Source organism: Aureobasidium pullulans (genome assembly GCF_000721785.1).
Source record: "Aureobasidium pullulans EXF-150 unplaced genomic scaffold scaffold_3, whole genome shotgun sequence".
NCBI lineage: Eukaryota > Fungi > Ascomycota > Dothideomycetes > Dothideales > Saccotheciaceae > Aureobasidium > Aureobasidium pullulans.
Window position 1 is genome coordinate 1,740,663 of NW_021941023.1, and position 13,354 is coordinate 1,754,016.

The 13,354-nt window shown below is 50.6% G+C and overlaps 7 protein-coding genes across 7 annotated transcripts; 4 read left to right on the forward strand and 3 right to left on the reverse strand.

Moving 5' to 3' along the window:
• Positions 1–257: 257 nt before the first annotated feature.
• On the forward strand, positions 258–2,383 carry M438DRAFT_313274 (uncharacterized protein; the record flags this gene model as incomplete). Its single annotated transcript, XM_029902550.1, has 5 exons — positions 258–428; positions 482–808; positions 862–947; positions 1,067–1,324; positions 1,374–2,383. The coding sequence occupies 5 exons, from the start codon at positions 258–260 to the stop codon at positions 2,254–2,256; spliced, it is 1,725 nt and encodes a 574-aa protein (XP_029764275.1). The 3' UTR covers positions 2,257–2,383.
• Positions 2,384–2,678: 295 nt separating this feature from the next.
• Positions 2,679–3,857, forward strand: M438DRAFT_267109 (NAD(P)-binding protein; the record flags this gene model as incomplete). Its single annotated transcript, XM_029900156.1, has 4 exons — positions 2,679–2,839; positions 2,892–3,506; positions 3,568–3,742; positions 3,810–3,857. 4 exons carry the CDS (start codon positions 2,679–2,681, stop codon positions 3,855–3,857), a joined length of 999 nt encoding a protein of 332 aa, XP_029764276.1.
• Positions 3,858–4,583: 726 nt separating this feature from the next.
• Positions 4,584–6,125, forward strand: M438DRAFT_372364 (uncharacterized protein; the record flags this gene model as incomplete). Its single annotated transcript, XM_029908340.1, has 3 exons — positions 4,584–4,850; positions 4,900–5,327; positions 5,384–6,125. 3 exons carry the CDS (start codon positions 4,584–4,586, stop codon positions 6,123–6,125), a joined length of 1,437 nt encoding a protein of 478 aa, XP_029764277.1.
• A 320-nt stretch (positions 6,126–6,445) lies between these two features.
• M438DRAFT_362900 (uncharacterized protein) lies at positions 6,446–7,609 on the reverse strand (the record flags this gene model as incomplete). The annotated part of the gene is made up of 2 exons (XM_029907609.1): positions 6,446–6,747; positions 6,799–7,609. 2 exons carry the CDS (start codon positions 7,607–7,609, stop codon positions 6,626–6,628), a joined length of 933 nt encoding a protein of 310 aa, XP_029764278.1. The 3' UTR covers positions 6,446–6,625.
• Positions 7,610–7,904: 295 nt separating this feature from the next.
• Positions 7,905–8,552, reverse strand: M438DRAFT_362901 (uncharacterized protein; the record flags this gene model as incomplete). Its single annotated transcript, XM_029907610.1, has 1 exon — positions 7,905–8,552. The coding sequence occupies exon 1, from the start codon at positions 8,391–8,393 to the stop codon at positions 7,905–7,907; it is 489 nt and encodes a 162-aa protein (XP_029764279.1). The 5' UTR covers positions 8,394–8,552.
• Positions 8,553–9,950: 1,398 nt separating this feature from the next.
• On the forward strand, positions 9,951–11,973 carry M438DRAFT_139639 (uncharacterized protein). Its single transcript, XM_029898879.1, has 6 exons — positions 9,951–10,092; positions 10,143–10,170; positions 10,289–10,353; positions 10,402–10,436; positions 10,491–11,653; positions 11,704–11,973. The coding sequence occupies exons 1-6, from the start codon at positions 10,022–10,024 to the stop codon at positions 11,860–11,862; spliced, it is 1,521 nt and encodes a 506-aa protein (XP_029764280.1). The 5' UTR covers positions 9,951–10,021; the 3' UTR covers positions 11,863–11,973.
• Positions 11,974–12,084: 111 nt separating this feature from the next.
• On the reverse strand, positions 12,085–13,260 carry M438DRAFT_267017 (serine/threonine-protein phosphatase PP2A catalytic subunit; the record flags this gene model as incomplete). Its single annotated transcript, XM_029900152.1, has 4 exons — positions 12,085–12,157; positions 12,215–12,821; positions 12,890–12,995; positions 13,060–13,260. 4 exons carry the CDS (start codon positions 13,258–13,260, stop codon positions 12,085–12,087), a joined length of 987 nt encoding a protein of 328 aa, XP_029764281.1.
• Between the last annotated feature and the right edge of the window lie 94 nt (positions 13,261–13,354).

Here is a 13,354-nt window from a genome sequence, read left to right on the forward strand (position 1 = left end):
CACAAAAATGCTCGTTAGTGATTCTTGTGACACGTCAAACTCCAGCCTGCATCTTCCCGACCCGTGCATCATCCGACCATTGCTTCACTTCTGATCAATCATCTTTGGCGCTTCATCTTTCAGTCGTTTGCTCTTCTTCAAAGCTTGGAAAGTTCACCTTTCTATTAATTTGATCTCACTCTGCTCTACTAACCTCATCCCACTCCACCCACCTTATTCAACTTCCACTGGCCTTTTCTCGGATTAAGAGGTTCAACATGGCGCCCACCGATACGACACCCACGGCAGCTGACACAACAGTCGTCGGCGATGTCGAGAATGCATCTACTGCTAAGGTCTCTGAAATCGGCTCCGATATCCAAGCCATAAGCGAGTGGCAAGCACCGCAGTATCAAGAGCATCCCAAAACCGACGAGATTGTCAAGCAGGTCAGTCTCCCCAGACCATCCGAGTTGTTGAATTGACAGCTCACTCTTGACAGGTTGAGTACTACCTCTCGGATGAGAACCTTCCCTCGGACAAATACCTTCTCGACAAGACTGGTGGCCATGAGAACAAGCCAGTCTCTATCAAGAGCATTTGCGGATTCCCCAAGATGCGTCAATACAAGCCCTACAGATCCGTCGTGGAGTCTTTGAGAAAGAGTACACTGCTTGAAGTTGTTGACGACAAGTTCATCAAGCGTAGACAGCCGCTCACCATCAAGCCGATTGTGTCCCCTGAGGAGATCAAGGTGGCCATGGAAGAAGATCAAAAGAAAAAGGGCAATGTGCCTCCTGCCAACCAGCCCTGGATGACCAAGGGAATGGTGAGTGGTCCACATACGCACGTTGTAGACATGATGATTAACCTGGCATCCAGATGAAACCTACAGGTTTTGAGGAGTTCTTCGCAGACGCGCCCGTCACCCCTGCTGCATTTGAGGAAGAGCAGTCTCTTTATGACAGGTAAGGCCCATAGACACCCGATCCATAACAAACCGCTAAAAGTTCTTCAGTAACATTTCGTTCGAAACGTACGTCTCATGAGCCATCTCGAGTATCTTTCTATACTGACCATATCACAGGCGTATTGAGACGGCAATCCAACGCTACCGCGCTCGTCGCAAGTTCCACCAACATACTGCTCAGGTCTTCAACAAGTTCATGAACTATGGCGGCATCGAGTCCGGACCCAAGATGTTCGGCGGTAGCGACAACAAAGACCTGGCCGAAAAAGACGCTGCGGAAATCGCCGCTTTGACCGCCATACATTTCGTCTGCGAGGATGTTCTAAGCTCCGACAGATGGGAGGTCGACTTCGTGGGCGTCGCAAAGGGTTTCTTGTAAGAAATTGCCAACCTATGTATTGGACCTATAGCTAACTTATTTCAGCTCTTGTCACATCATGACCGAACTCGAGAGCAGCACCGGACACGCAGACATCTCAAGAGCGACCAATATCGTACGCAACTTCTACAACTATCTGCTGCACCACAATGTCTGCCCAGAGTTCACGGATCAAATCCATGCTGCACGCAAGATTTGCGACCTCGCAGACGTGGAGCTCTTCAACGTGATCGTCGTCAGTGAAAGGCTCCCAGGCTCGTTCAATACAGCCGTCTCAGCCACCCACGGTGGTACTGTTGCGGGGGTGTATTCCGACGACCAGGGCTGGGAAGATGTTGGCAAAATCGACCGCACTCTTCAGCATTGCCGAGACACTGTCAAGTTTGCCCTCTCTGCCTATGGTTCTCAGGAGCAGTACGAGAGAGTCGCTGATGTTGAAAAGTTCGAAACTGTCTACAAGGAACAGATTAGCCTGGAGGTAACCAAGGTCGAAATGGCCGATGAGGCAACACGTGCACTGTACGCTACTGCTCGGGAGAAGAAGCCCTTTTTGGCTGCACTCGGCAAGCTTCATTGTCGCCGCTGGACTTATCCGTTGGCACCCACGTTCAGCCACTCTGAGGAGGCAATCAAGAGACAACAAACCGAGCACAGCATGGTTCTTTGGATCGAGGATGACATCCTCCAGTACTGCTCAGTAGGTATGAAGATTGAGGGTGAAGTGCGCGAGCTAGACATTGGCATCAAATGGTTGGATAGCGTTCGTGCGATCAGTCCTTCGTTCTTTGAATGGCTCCCCAATGAGCTCTATCGTAAGCAAAAGGCCCTCAAGAACGAGGAGGAAGCACAGCAGACGAACGACCAGGTCAATCTGGAGGGCTCTGACGGCTCCAGCGAGATGACTGGCTCACAGATCGAGGACGCTTGAGCGACATCTGGTTCAACGAGCGAATGCAAGACCGGGGAAACAGTAACGATGCTTAGCTTGCCATGGAGAGGGAGATCAATCCATAGTTTCATAGCAGTTTCATAGCAATGAAGCCTCTTTGACTGCCATAAAATCGTATAATCGCACAAATTGGCGAAGCAAAACTATTACTTGTAACAACGTCGGGGCTTGGATGTCGAATGTTGTGGAAGAGATGACGTGAGCGGGTGAATTCCGCCGACAGCTCCCCTCAATTGCGGGGCATGACTATAGCCGCCATGGCGCATTACAAATGGGTTGACGTGTAGGAAGGATGGTCTCATCACTTTCAAATGTCCATGTTTCTACGACACAGTGTTTCCTCAGTACCTGCTTTAGCTTCGCGTAGACTCACGGGATTATCTGGTCAACTTGTTCGCAGCATGGCTTCTCAATCACTTCCAAAGACCATGAAGGGTGTCATCATCGAGAAAACAGGTGGTGTCGAGGTCCTTCAGTACAAGGCAGACTTGGCTGTGCCAGAGCCGAAAGACGGACAGGTCTTGGTCAAGAACGACTATGTCGGTATCAACTACATTGACACGTACGCATATCCCAAGTGACGATAATCATCGCATACTTACAGAACGTGACAGTTACTTCCGCAGTGGATTGTACCCTGCACCCAGTTACCCGTACATGCTCGGCAGAGAAGCAGAAGGTACCATCGTCGCGACCGGCCCCGATACACCACATGGCCTCAAGACTGGCGACCGCGTTGTCTATTTGTCCGAAGCAACCTACGCCGAATACACTGCCGCTCCCGCAGCCAAAGCCATCAAGATTCCGTCTAGCATCGAGCCTACCGTGGCATCCGCGGCACTTCTTCAGGGCCTCACAGCTCTGACTCTCATCCGAGAGGCATACAATGTGCAAAAGGGGGATTGGATCCTAGTTCATGCCGCAGCTGGAGGTGTTGGTCTGTGGTTGTGTCAGCTACTTGCCGCAGTTGGCGCGAAGACGATTGCAACAGCGAGCACACAAGAGAAGCTGGATCTGGCCAAAAAGGCCGGTGCCCAAGTGCTCATAAACTACAGCCACGAGGATGTCAAGGCAAAGGTCGACGAGGTCACCAACAAACAGGGCGTTGCAGCAGTCTTTGACGGTGTTGGTAAGTCGACATTCGACCTCAGTCTGGACTGTCTGGCTCGCAAAGGAACCATGGCCAGCTTTGGCAACGCCAGTGGTGCTGTGCCGCCGTTCGCAATCTCGTAAGTCGTCCTATTACATCTGTCGTTGATGATATTCGGACTGCGCTTACACAGCCCGCAGACGACTCGGGGCCAAGAATGCCAAGGTTCTCCGCCCAACGTTGTTCAATTACATCGCGACCAGGGATGAGTTCGAACAGTATACCAATGAGCTCTTTGACTTCATTGTCAAGGACAAGATGGATGTCCGTATCCACAAGGTGTACGACCTCAAAGATGTCGCTACTGCGCATAACGTAAGTCAAGCTCCTTCAGACCGGAACCTCGCGGCATCTTGGCGTAGGCAGTACTGACAAGAAGCAGGATATTGAAGGCCGCAAGACTACCGGCAAGCTTCTGTTGAAGCCCTGAATTTAGATTATACGTTTCGGAAGTCTTGAGCATGCCGGTGTCATAATTTGGCTTGATCGTCAGTGGCTTTGTTTACTTCAAAATTATCACGCATGTTCCATATGTACACGAGTCCTTGGCCCCAAGAAAGGACGACGAATACACGACTTCCCAAGACATGCAGACATGAGGCGCAGCAGACATGTTTCGGAAACTGTGGGGTCGGATGTGAATTCTAATCTGCATGCGATCCAACTACGGATCTCTTTCTTTCTTGTCCATCCCTGCCCCGATGAAATGGTTGCTTGTTGAAGTTCTTGGCAGCGGTAACCACGGTCTATGGCGAGGCTTCTTGAGTGCTGGTGTAGCAACAATGCCAGAGCATCGATAACTTTTATGAGCTCAACCACAAGGTTCATTGCCTCAAGTCAATACTGTCGCCACTTTGCGGCTATGATGAAGATGTTATCGAGAGGCGGGTTCTTGGTCGAAACGGTTGTGCCAAGTATACGGCTTTTGCCCAGCGGCCAAGGAAGTGCGAACAACAACACCCAAGGCGCCGAGTAGGGGTTGCCGCGGGAGGTTGAGAATGTAGGCTGAGAGCAGTCGCATAAATCCAGCGGCATCCCTCGCAGGTGTCATGGGTAGAAATCTCTCGTTCAAAGCAGGCAGTGTCATTCGTTCAGCTTTATCATCTTTTTCTGCTTTTCTATTATCTCACCTTCATATCCAAAAGGACTCTTCAACATGCGTTACTCAATCGCTGGCCTTGCCTTTTTGGCTGGCTTGAGTGCTGCCGTAGATCCTGTCGAAGTACGCGGACAGGACTTTGTCAATTCAGCCAATGGCAACAGATTTGTCGTTGTTGGTGTCGATTATCAGCCTGGTGGACAAGGCGCTATCTCGGCAAACAACGATCAAGATGTCCTCAGTGACGCTGAGGCTTGCACTCGTGATGCAGCTCTGATGCAAAGTCTGGGTGTCAACACAATTCGAAGCTACAACGTCGACCCGGTATGTTGTGAACGATGAAACTCCATGAATTCTACTGACTTGTTTCCAGACCCTCAACCACGATGAGTGTATGTCAATATTCAACGGTGTTGGAATATATGTCATTCTCGATGTAAACACCCCCTTGTATGGACAGCACATCGACCGCAGCAACCCTGCGAGCACATATACTCGTGACTATATGAACCACGTCTTCACGGTGATTGAGGCATTCAAGGGCTACCCCAACCTTCTGGGCTTCTTTGGTGGCAACGAGATCATCAACGACTTGGAGACTGCCGACGAGAACCCTCCCTACATGAGAGCTGTACAGCGTGACATGAAGGATTACATTGCTGCCCATGCAGACAGACCTATTCCTGTTGGATATTCCGCGGCCGATGTCAGAGAGTTCACAGAAGACACCTACCACTATTTGTCGTGCGACAATGGGGATTCCAGTGCCTCCGACTTCTTCGGATTGAACTCGTACTCCTGGTCAGTTTTCCGGAACATTCTATTTTGTCAACTTCCATACTGACAACCCGTTTCAGGTGCGGTTCAGAGTCCAGCTTTGAGACTGCCGAGTACGACGTCCTTGTCGATATGTTCTCCAACGCCTCCATCCCCGTGTTCTTCTCCGAGTACGGCTGCAATGATCCCAGCCCCCGTGTTTTTGATGAGGTCGAAGCGCTGTACAGCCCTCAAATGACCGTCATGTCTGGAGGTCTGGTCTATGAATGGTCACAAGAGGAAAACAACTATGGCCTTGTCGATATCTACTCCAATGGATCTGCTCAGCTGCGTTCGGACTTCAATGCCCTCCAGGAACAATACAGCCGCATCAACGTTACACTTCTCGAAGCAAGCAACGACACTGCCACTGCTATTACCGCACCTCGCTGCTCCTCTGACTTGATCGAGGCAGACGACTTCAGCGATGAGTTCGACATTCCTTCCCGCCCCAGTGGTGTCGATGCTTTGATATCATCTGGTATCTCTGACGCACCTACCGGAGCTTTGGTTTCGGTCACTGCAACCGCAGTCGCCGCTGCCGTCTACGGTGTTGACGGTTCTTCCATGAGCAACATGGCAATTACCATCACCAGCGAGGCCAACTATCCTGTCGGCACTGCTGCAAGCAGAACCTCGAGCAGATCTGGCTCTGGTTCTAGCTCTCGCACAGGTTCTGGCACCGCCTCCGGAGCTTCTTCGACTGCCACAGAGAGCGGTGCAGCTCATCGTCTTTCTGGTGCGGCTGCCCTTGCCCTCGGTGCGGCTGTCCTTGCTTTGTAAATCAGTTCTTTTGTCATCTTCTCACATGTGTTGTACTCTTAATAAATTTTGGCAATATCGATTGTCTTTTGTCCGTTGGGTTCTTTGTTGTCAGTGCAGAATCATCTATAGAATACATTGTTTCAGCATTCAGGATAAAAACCGAACGTTACTATCATTATACCGATAAATCCCCCGTGCATATACAGTCTTCTTCGGGTTTCGTGCTCCGGAGCTTCAAGACATCATCCTCTGCAAAGGCCATGTAAGATTTACAGAGCTGATTGAGGGAGCAAATCTTGTTGTAAAACATGAAGCTTGATTACCATGACTAAATTACACGGGCTAGATACTGTTTCACTTTTCCTCCGGGCAAAAACAAATTTCCATGTTACATACACATTAATTTAACAAATGAAACACGAGACCAAGTACAAAGGAAAGTATAGTCATTGTACAGAAGGAATGTGAAAAGTTCATGTATGAACCAGTACGCAATACTCAGATGGATATGTCTGGGCTTAGAGTAGCATCATAGCAACGGCGATGGCGATGGGAGCTGCTACGGCCAACATGGAAGCCTTGGCATTGTAAGCGGCTCCAGAAGACATGCTTGTGTTGGTGGCTGGAGGTGTGCTTGGCTCTGGATAGTTTGTCAGTGGAGTCTTCTCGGTACATTGGTTTGTGATCTTACTTGTGGCAGTCCCGCTCTGGGGAGGCGAGCTGGACTGAGAGGGCGAGCTAGATTGGGGAGGCGAGCTGGATTGAGGTGGAGAGCTAGACTGAGGAGGAGAACTGCTCTGGGGTGGAGAACTGCTCTGGGGTGGAGAACTGCTCTGGGGTGGAGAACTGCTTTGAGGGGGAGAACTGCTCTGAGGAGGAGAGCTAGACTGGGGTGGAGAACTGCTCTGAGGAGGAGAGCTAGACTGGGGTGGAGAACTGCTCTGAGGAGGAGAGCTAGACTGAGGTGGAGAGCTGCTCTGAGGAGGAGAGCTAGACTGAGGTGGAGAGCTGCTCTGAGGTTGGCTAGGCGACGATGGTGGGCCAGATGATGTTGCTGCAGACAAAGAAGGCATCTTCGAGGCAGGAGAGCTTGGAACGTTAGAGTTGGGAGAGACCGGAGAGGACATTGGAGTTGAAGCTGGCATCGTAGTAGGCGAAGATGGACCGTTAGGGGGTGCGGATGAGGGTGGACTGCTAGGAGGTGCTGACGAGGATGAATCTTTGGGAGCTGGAGGAGCTGTCGCCGAGGACATGGGCGAGGTCGGGCCCATTGGAGATGCTGGAGAAGAAGCAGTAGGCACAGATTGCGATGGAACTGTCTTGCAGCTATACGGACAAGTCACGACAGTCGCGATGACTGGGATGGTGACTGTTGGAATAGAGGGAGAGGCCAAGCTTGCTGTGCCGACAGAGGGTGTAGCCACACTTGCTGTGCTGACAGAAGGCGAAGCCAAGGTCACCGTACTGACAGAGGGAATGTTCATGTTGCGAGAAGGTGTCATCGCTGATTGAACGCTGGTCATACTCTGCTTGTTAGAGTCGCACGGTGTACTGGCGGTTGTCACGACTTCCGTTGTGAAAGTCACCGTTCTAATACTAGTCTGCGAGGGCTTCGAGATCTGAATAGTAGTCGTGATAGCGACAGTGGACGTAAGCAGTGTCGGGGAAGAAACGCCGCCTGATGGTATGCTCTTCTGGGCAGTCGATACGGGGCTGGCCGGTGATGTAGAAGGAAGAACAACAGTGCTTGTTGATGATGCAGGGATTGTTGCAGAGGGACTAGAACATGGGCCAGAGCTAGTAGATGTAACGGGGTACCAGGTACTGGTGCTGCCACCACTGCAAGAAGCACACGAGATAGTCACTATCTGTACTCGTGTAGCCACTACGGTGCTGAACGAATATGTAGCAGTAGTCTGGTCGCTCTTGCCACAAGTGGCAGAGGACAGAGTGCTTGGACAGCCTACCACGACCGTGGAACTGGTGACTGCTGTCAAAGTCGTCCAAGTTAGGATGGGCGAAGATTGAGAAGTCGAGCAAGGAGTTGACAGAGATGAGGAGGTCGTGGAACATGGTGTAGATGAAGTCAAGGGACTCGTTGAACAAGGAGTGGACAAAGATGAAGAACTTGTCGAACAGGGAGTTGAAGAAGATGAAGAAGTCGACGAACAGGGAGTTGACAATGTTGTTGACGAAGATGTCGAGTTCATAAAGACAGGGCAGGGGCTTGAAGATGTCGACGAAGTCGTAGAGCAAGGAGTCGACGACGAAGACGTGGTTGAGCATGGAGTCGACGAAGACGAAGTCGTTAGCGGGATGACAGTGCAGGAGGTGGTGTTCTGAGGTGCAGAAGAGGTTGAGCAGTTGCAAGAGCTCGATGTGCGTGTGTCGATTAAGAACGATTTGGTGGTACAGTTGGATTTGGTGTTGATGTAGAAGGTCTGCGTGGTGCAGGATGCATTGGCCGGGACCGATGTCATCGCAGCATAGTTATAAGCAGATTTGCCGTTACATGTAACATTGGTGATTGCAGTCGAGGGCGGAGTAGAGCTCGCGCCTGAAGTCTGGCGAGGCATCAATGCCCAAGCATTGACATAATTAGCCAATGCTGCTGCAATGGTAAACGAAAGAACAGCTCTCATGATGGCGACGTCAAGAGGCCTTACGAAACGATTGGTAGAGTTAAGGAAAGAGCAGAGAGTGGGAGTGGAAACAGCATTAAGTACCTTGACAGCATGTCTTTGCGATGAGTGATTTTATGATTCCCAACTTGCAAGTTCGGTGGGGTTACTTGGGGTGGAAATAGAAGACCAAGCCAATCATTGTTTCCAAGGACCAATAGACCTTACTCCCCGTCGACGCTAAATCAAATGCCTCCACCTCTTTTCACTGGCCATCAGACAACTCAAGATGGGCACACCGTCGGACATTGCCACAGTCCCAGAAGACGAGATGTGCAAACGACCATGTGCTCCCTGCTCTTGCTTCCTGTTATAAAGAGACCGTAGACAGATAGCAAACTAGTCTTGGAAGCAAGTGGGCAAGTAATTCGACCTGTATGAGACTGTAGCTGTGTGAATACATTAGGGTTTTGTGGAGTGGGGTGTGGAGCGAATTACTGAGCTTCTGACTGGTTAGCATATGATTCTTGCGCATAACCAAGACCTGTCAGAAAAGAGGATCGGCCTTCTCTTGAGCTACTTGCAGCTGGTGGGCCTGTTGATGCCAACGACAGTCCTTGGTAGCAGGGTTGCTAAGAGTGGGAAAGTTTGAACGAATGCTGATACAAGCACTATTGACAGCCGTTCAACAAAAGGAAGGACCATTGAATTACTTGATCCAACGAGGTTGCGGTCACAGTAGCATGCTCTTGTCCATGGCAAAGTGATGGCGAGCAGAGCATGTTTCCGAAACTGCTTACCTGAATGCCAGTGAAAATATGGCCTTGACGAAACGTGACACCGAAGGTATCATAACAGCATGTAGTGGCAGATGTGATGTTCAAACCGCTCTCGAAAATTGTGTCTGTAATTGTGCAGAGTGAGTACTTGAAGTCGAGCTCATGAAGCGTTGATGAACGGCTAACGAGAGGCGCGGTTGCTTGAGTTTGGCAAGAAAGCTCTATCAGTAGAAGGTTTCCTGATACAAGTTAAATACTGGAAAACACTGTTAGTCAATGGCAAACTTCTGATAGACGCACTTCACTTTCTGGTGTGAAAGAAGCAACCTCCAGCAAGACAGGTTATGGAAAGCGCGGCTGTCGATCACGTGGATAAGCAGTTTGCAAAGTTTGTTCTCCGGGCGCAATCTGTGGGGGGCATAACACGACTTGACGACGAACCCGAGCAGTAAGGAAGATAATCGCGATTGCACGCGAAAAATACTCGTACGACAGGCGCATCACGTAGACTATCATGGGAGGTCACAACAACAACGGTGAAGAGCAGAAGGTCGAGAAAGGATACGCCACTCTCACAACTCTCAGGTATGTTATGAATTGCCAAGCCTTGACATGGTCTTTACTGACTTGGACAGGGTTGGAGTCAGAGCATGGGTCGACAAGGTAAGGAACAACATTTTGTTTTGTCCAGCATCAAGCAAAAAAATTCTATCACTGAATTTTGTCCGATGCCAGAAAGGAAACATTCAAAAGCAGAAGTGCTAACGTGGTTTGGTCCCAGGATGATGAGAAGCGCAAGGCCGAGATTCTCTCTATACAAACACGCAGAGGCAAACCAACATTCTAGTGAGTATGATCTGTCCTCTCACCTACATGTCAAGCTGACAAGAAAAGTGTCCATTATCAGGATTTCAACAAGCGTCTGGATGGTATGGTCGTCTGGAAATCACATTCTTGATACGGCTCACTGACCACTTAACCAGAATGGGTCGCAGCAGAGCGTATCGATCTATCACGAGAAGTGGAATGGCCTCTGCCCGAGAAACCGGATACGAAGCAAAAGAAGACGACGAGCAAGACAACAGCCAAAGCAGAGACATCAAAAGCAAACAAGGCGCCCAAGCGATCACGAGCATCGAGCGTGAGGGAGCTTTCCGCGACGCCAACAGAGGCATCTCAATCGTCAAAGGCCGGGACTCGAAGACCGTCACTAGCCGGCAAAGACCACCGTTCTCCTTCCGTTGCCGTTGTGGCTACCGAAGCCATCGATGGAACACCTCAGCCAGACGGAGAAGTCGACGATGATACAGTAGATCTTATTGACGTGCAGAATGCCGCGGCAGCCGCAAAGGCCATTCCGGATCACCTGTATTCGCGCGAAGAAGAGATTGAGAAGCTACGTACTAGCGGCTCCATGACCCAGAACCAGACCGAAATTAGCAGGGTGCGGAACCTGGAAAAGATACAGATGGGAGCTCACGAGATTGAACCTTGGTACTTCTCACCGTACCCAGTCGAGTATTCCGATTGCGAGTTGGTATACATCTGTGAGATGTGTCTGCTTTATTTCGGCAACGAGAGACAGTTCAAGCGTCACAGAACGAAGTGTACATTACTGCACCCTCCTGGCAACGAAATCTACCGCGACGAAATGGTCAGCTTTTTCGAGATCGACGGACGCAGACAAAGAACCTGGTGCAGAAACCTCTGTCTTTTGAGCAAGCTCTTCCTGGATCACAAGACTCTCTACTACGATGTGGACCCTTTCCTCTTCTACTGCATGACGACGCGCGACCAGCACGGCCATCATTTAGTCGGATATTTTTCCAAGGAGAAAGAAAGTGCAGAAGGCTACAACGTTGCCTGTATTTTGACTCTACCGCAATACCAACGCAAGGGATATGGTCGACTACTCATCGCCTTCAGTTATGAGCTCAGCAAACGTGAAGGCAAGCTGGGCAGTCCGGAGAAGCCGCTCAGTGACCTTGGACTGTTGGGTTATCGTGCGTTCTGGCAAGAGATCATTGTGGAGTTCTTGATGGAGAGCAAAGGTGAGATGAGCGTAGAAGACATTGGTGCGCAGACAGCGATGACAACCAACGATGTTCTGCACACGTTGCAAAACCTAAACATGCTGCGCTACTCTGTGAGTACTCCCGAGTTTCCAACGTTGAAATCACCTGGCTGACTTGACAGAAAAATCATCATGTCATTGTCCTCACAGAAGCCATCCTCAAACAACGCGAACGACAAAAGGAAAAGGAGAAGGTCAAAGGCAAACACCAGATTGACGCAGAAAAGCTGCAATGGAAACCGCCAGTATTCACAGCTGCAAGCAGGACCTGGAACTGGTAGAGGTGCAGCGTTATGTTTCGAAAAAAGAAGAGAATGAATTACGAAAAAGGATGGAAGCGGGATTATGTTTTGATCGTTTTCGTTTTTCTTCATGGCATGCTTTAAGATACCCCCCAATGCAATAAAAAAACGACAGTCAATCCATGGACCGTGTTTCTTTACTAGGAGCTGCCAGAAAGCATAAGTGTACAATCTATCAGTCAAAGAGGCACCCGTCGTCATCTAGAGGAAGTAGTCAGGAGTACGACGAGACACCATTGGTTCGCCGGCACGTGGGCATGGGTCGAATTGGAGGCTAAAAAGACTGGTCAGCAAGGCTCGAAGAAGAGAAATAGATGGCGAAAATACGCACAAGGTGTATTTCAGGTGCTCGTCAATCTCCATGATTGCGGCTTGGTTGCCGCAGCGGTAGCAGTAATTAGGTGCGGAGAATATCGTAACAACGTTTCTGTCTTGACTCCAGTTGTAGCCTTCCATGACCAGCTGATGGGCTCGGGCAACCAGAGTAAGGCCATTGTTATGGTTGAAAGCCTCGCTGATGTCCTGGCCGAAGGTGTAGCCGGCACCTCTGGGACTTATTCCCCAACCGCATCTGTCGTCGGGGTCACTCCACAACAGATCGCACATGGGACCCTCGTGGGGCACCTCTTGGATTCTGTCGAGCGCACGAATGTTATCCAGTGTGTCGATGCTCGGTGACAGACCACCGTGAAGACAGAAGATTTGGTTGTCGATCAAGGCGGTAAGGGGGAGGTAGTCGAAGAGATCGGTGAAGTACTTCCAGACATTTGCGTTGCCGTACTTGCGCAGGCACTCGTCGTAGAAGCCATAGACTTGGGTGATCTGACGGGACTCGTGGTTACCGCGAAGGATGGTGATGCGTTGTGGGTAGCGAATCTTCAGGGCGACGAGCAATGTCACAGTCTCAACGGAGAAATAACCGCGGTCAACATAGTCACCTGTGTGCGCACGTGTCAGCAAAAAGCAAAGGCCACGACAGATGCAAGAGGAAAGAGCAAGGACGCACCCATGAAGAGGTAGTTGGTGTCGGGATTGGGGCCGCCAATCTTGAACAGCTCCATCAGATCGTGGAACTGGCCGTGAATGTCTCCGCAGACGGTGACGGGGCATTTCTATGCAGCAGTAGTGTCAGCTTCGATGGAGGCCTGAGTAGCGGCAGACGGGCGATGGACATACGACAGGCTGGACGTTGGATTCGTCTTGAAGAACCTCTCTTGCCTTCTCACACAGTCTCTGGACATCGGCCTCGGACAGCTGCTTGCAGGCCATCAAGCTCTCAATCCAGCCATCGAGGGTGGGGATCGAGGGCGGGTCGATGGGTGCCGCCGACATGGGAATATCGGGCTTTGCGCCAACATCTTCCATGTTGGTGTCCATTGTGCAGGTGGATTGGGGACGGGTGGTCGCGACAATGGCGTGGGACCTTTCGTCAATGCAAGGCCGGGAGGGAGTGCGGGCCCGATGAGCGCAG

Excerpts from the sequence above, each read along its gene's own strand:
- M438DRAFT_139639 (XM_029898879.1), top strand. The coding sequence starts at position 10,022 with ATGGGAGGTCACAACAACAACGGTGAAGAGCAGAAGGTCGAGAAAGGA. Across the intron at positions 10,093-10,142 it reads GCCACTCTCACAACTCTCAG|GGTTGGAGTCAGAGCATGGG; the intron begins GTATGTTATGAA and ends TGACTTGGACAG. Across the intron at positions 10,437-10,490 it reads TTTCAACAAGCGTCTGGATG|AATGGGTCGCAGCAGAGCGT; the intron begins GTATGGTCGTCT and ends CCACTTAACCAG.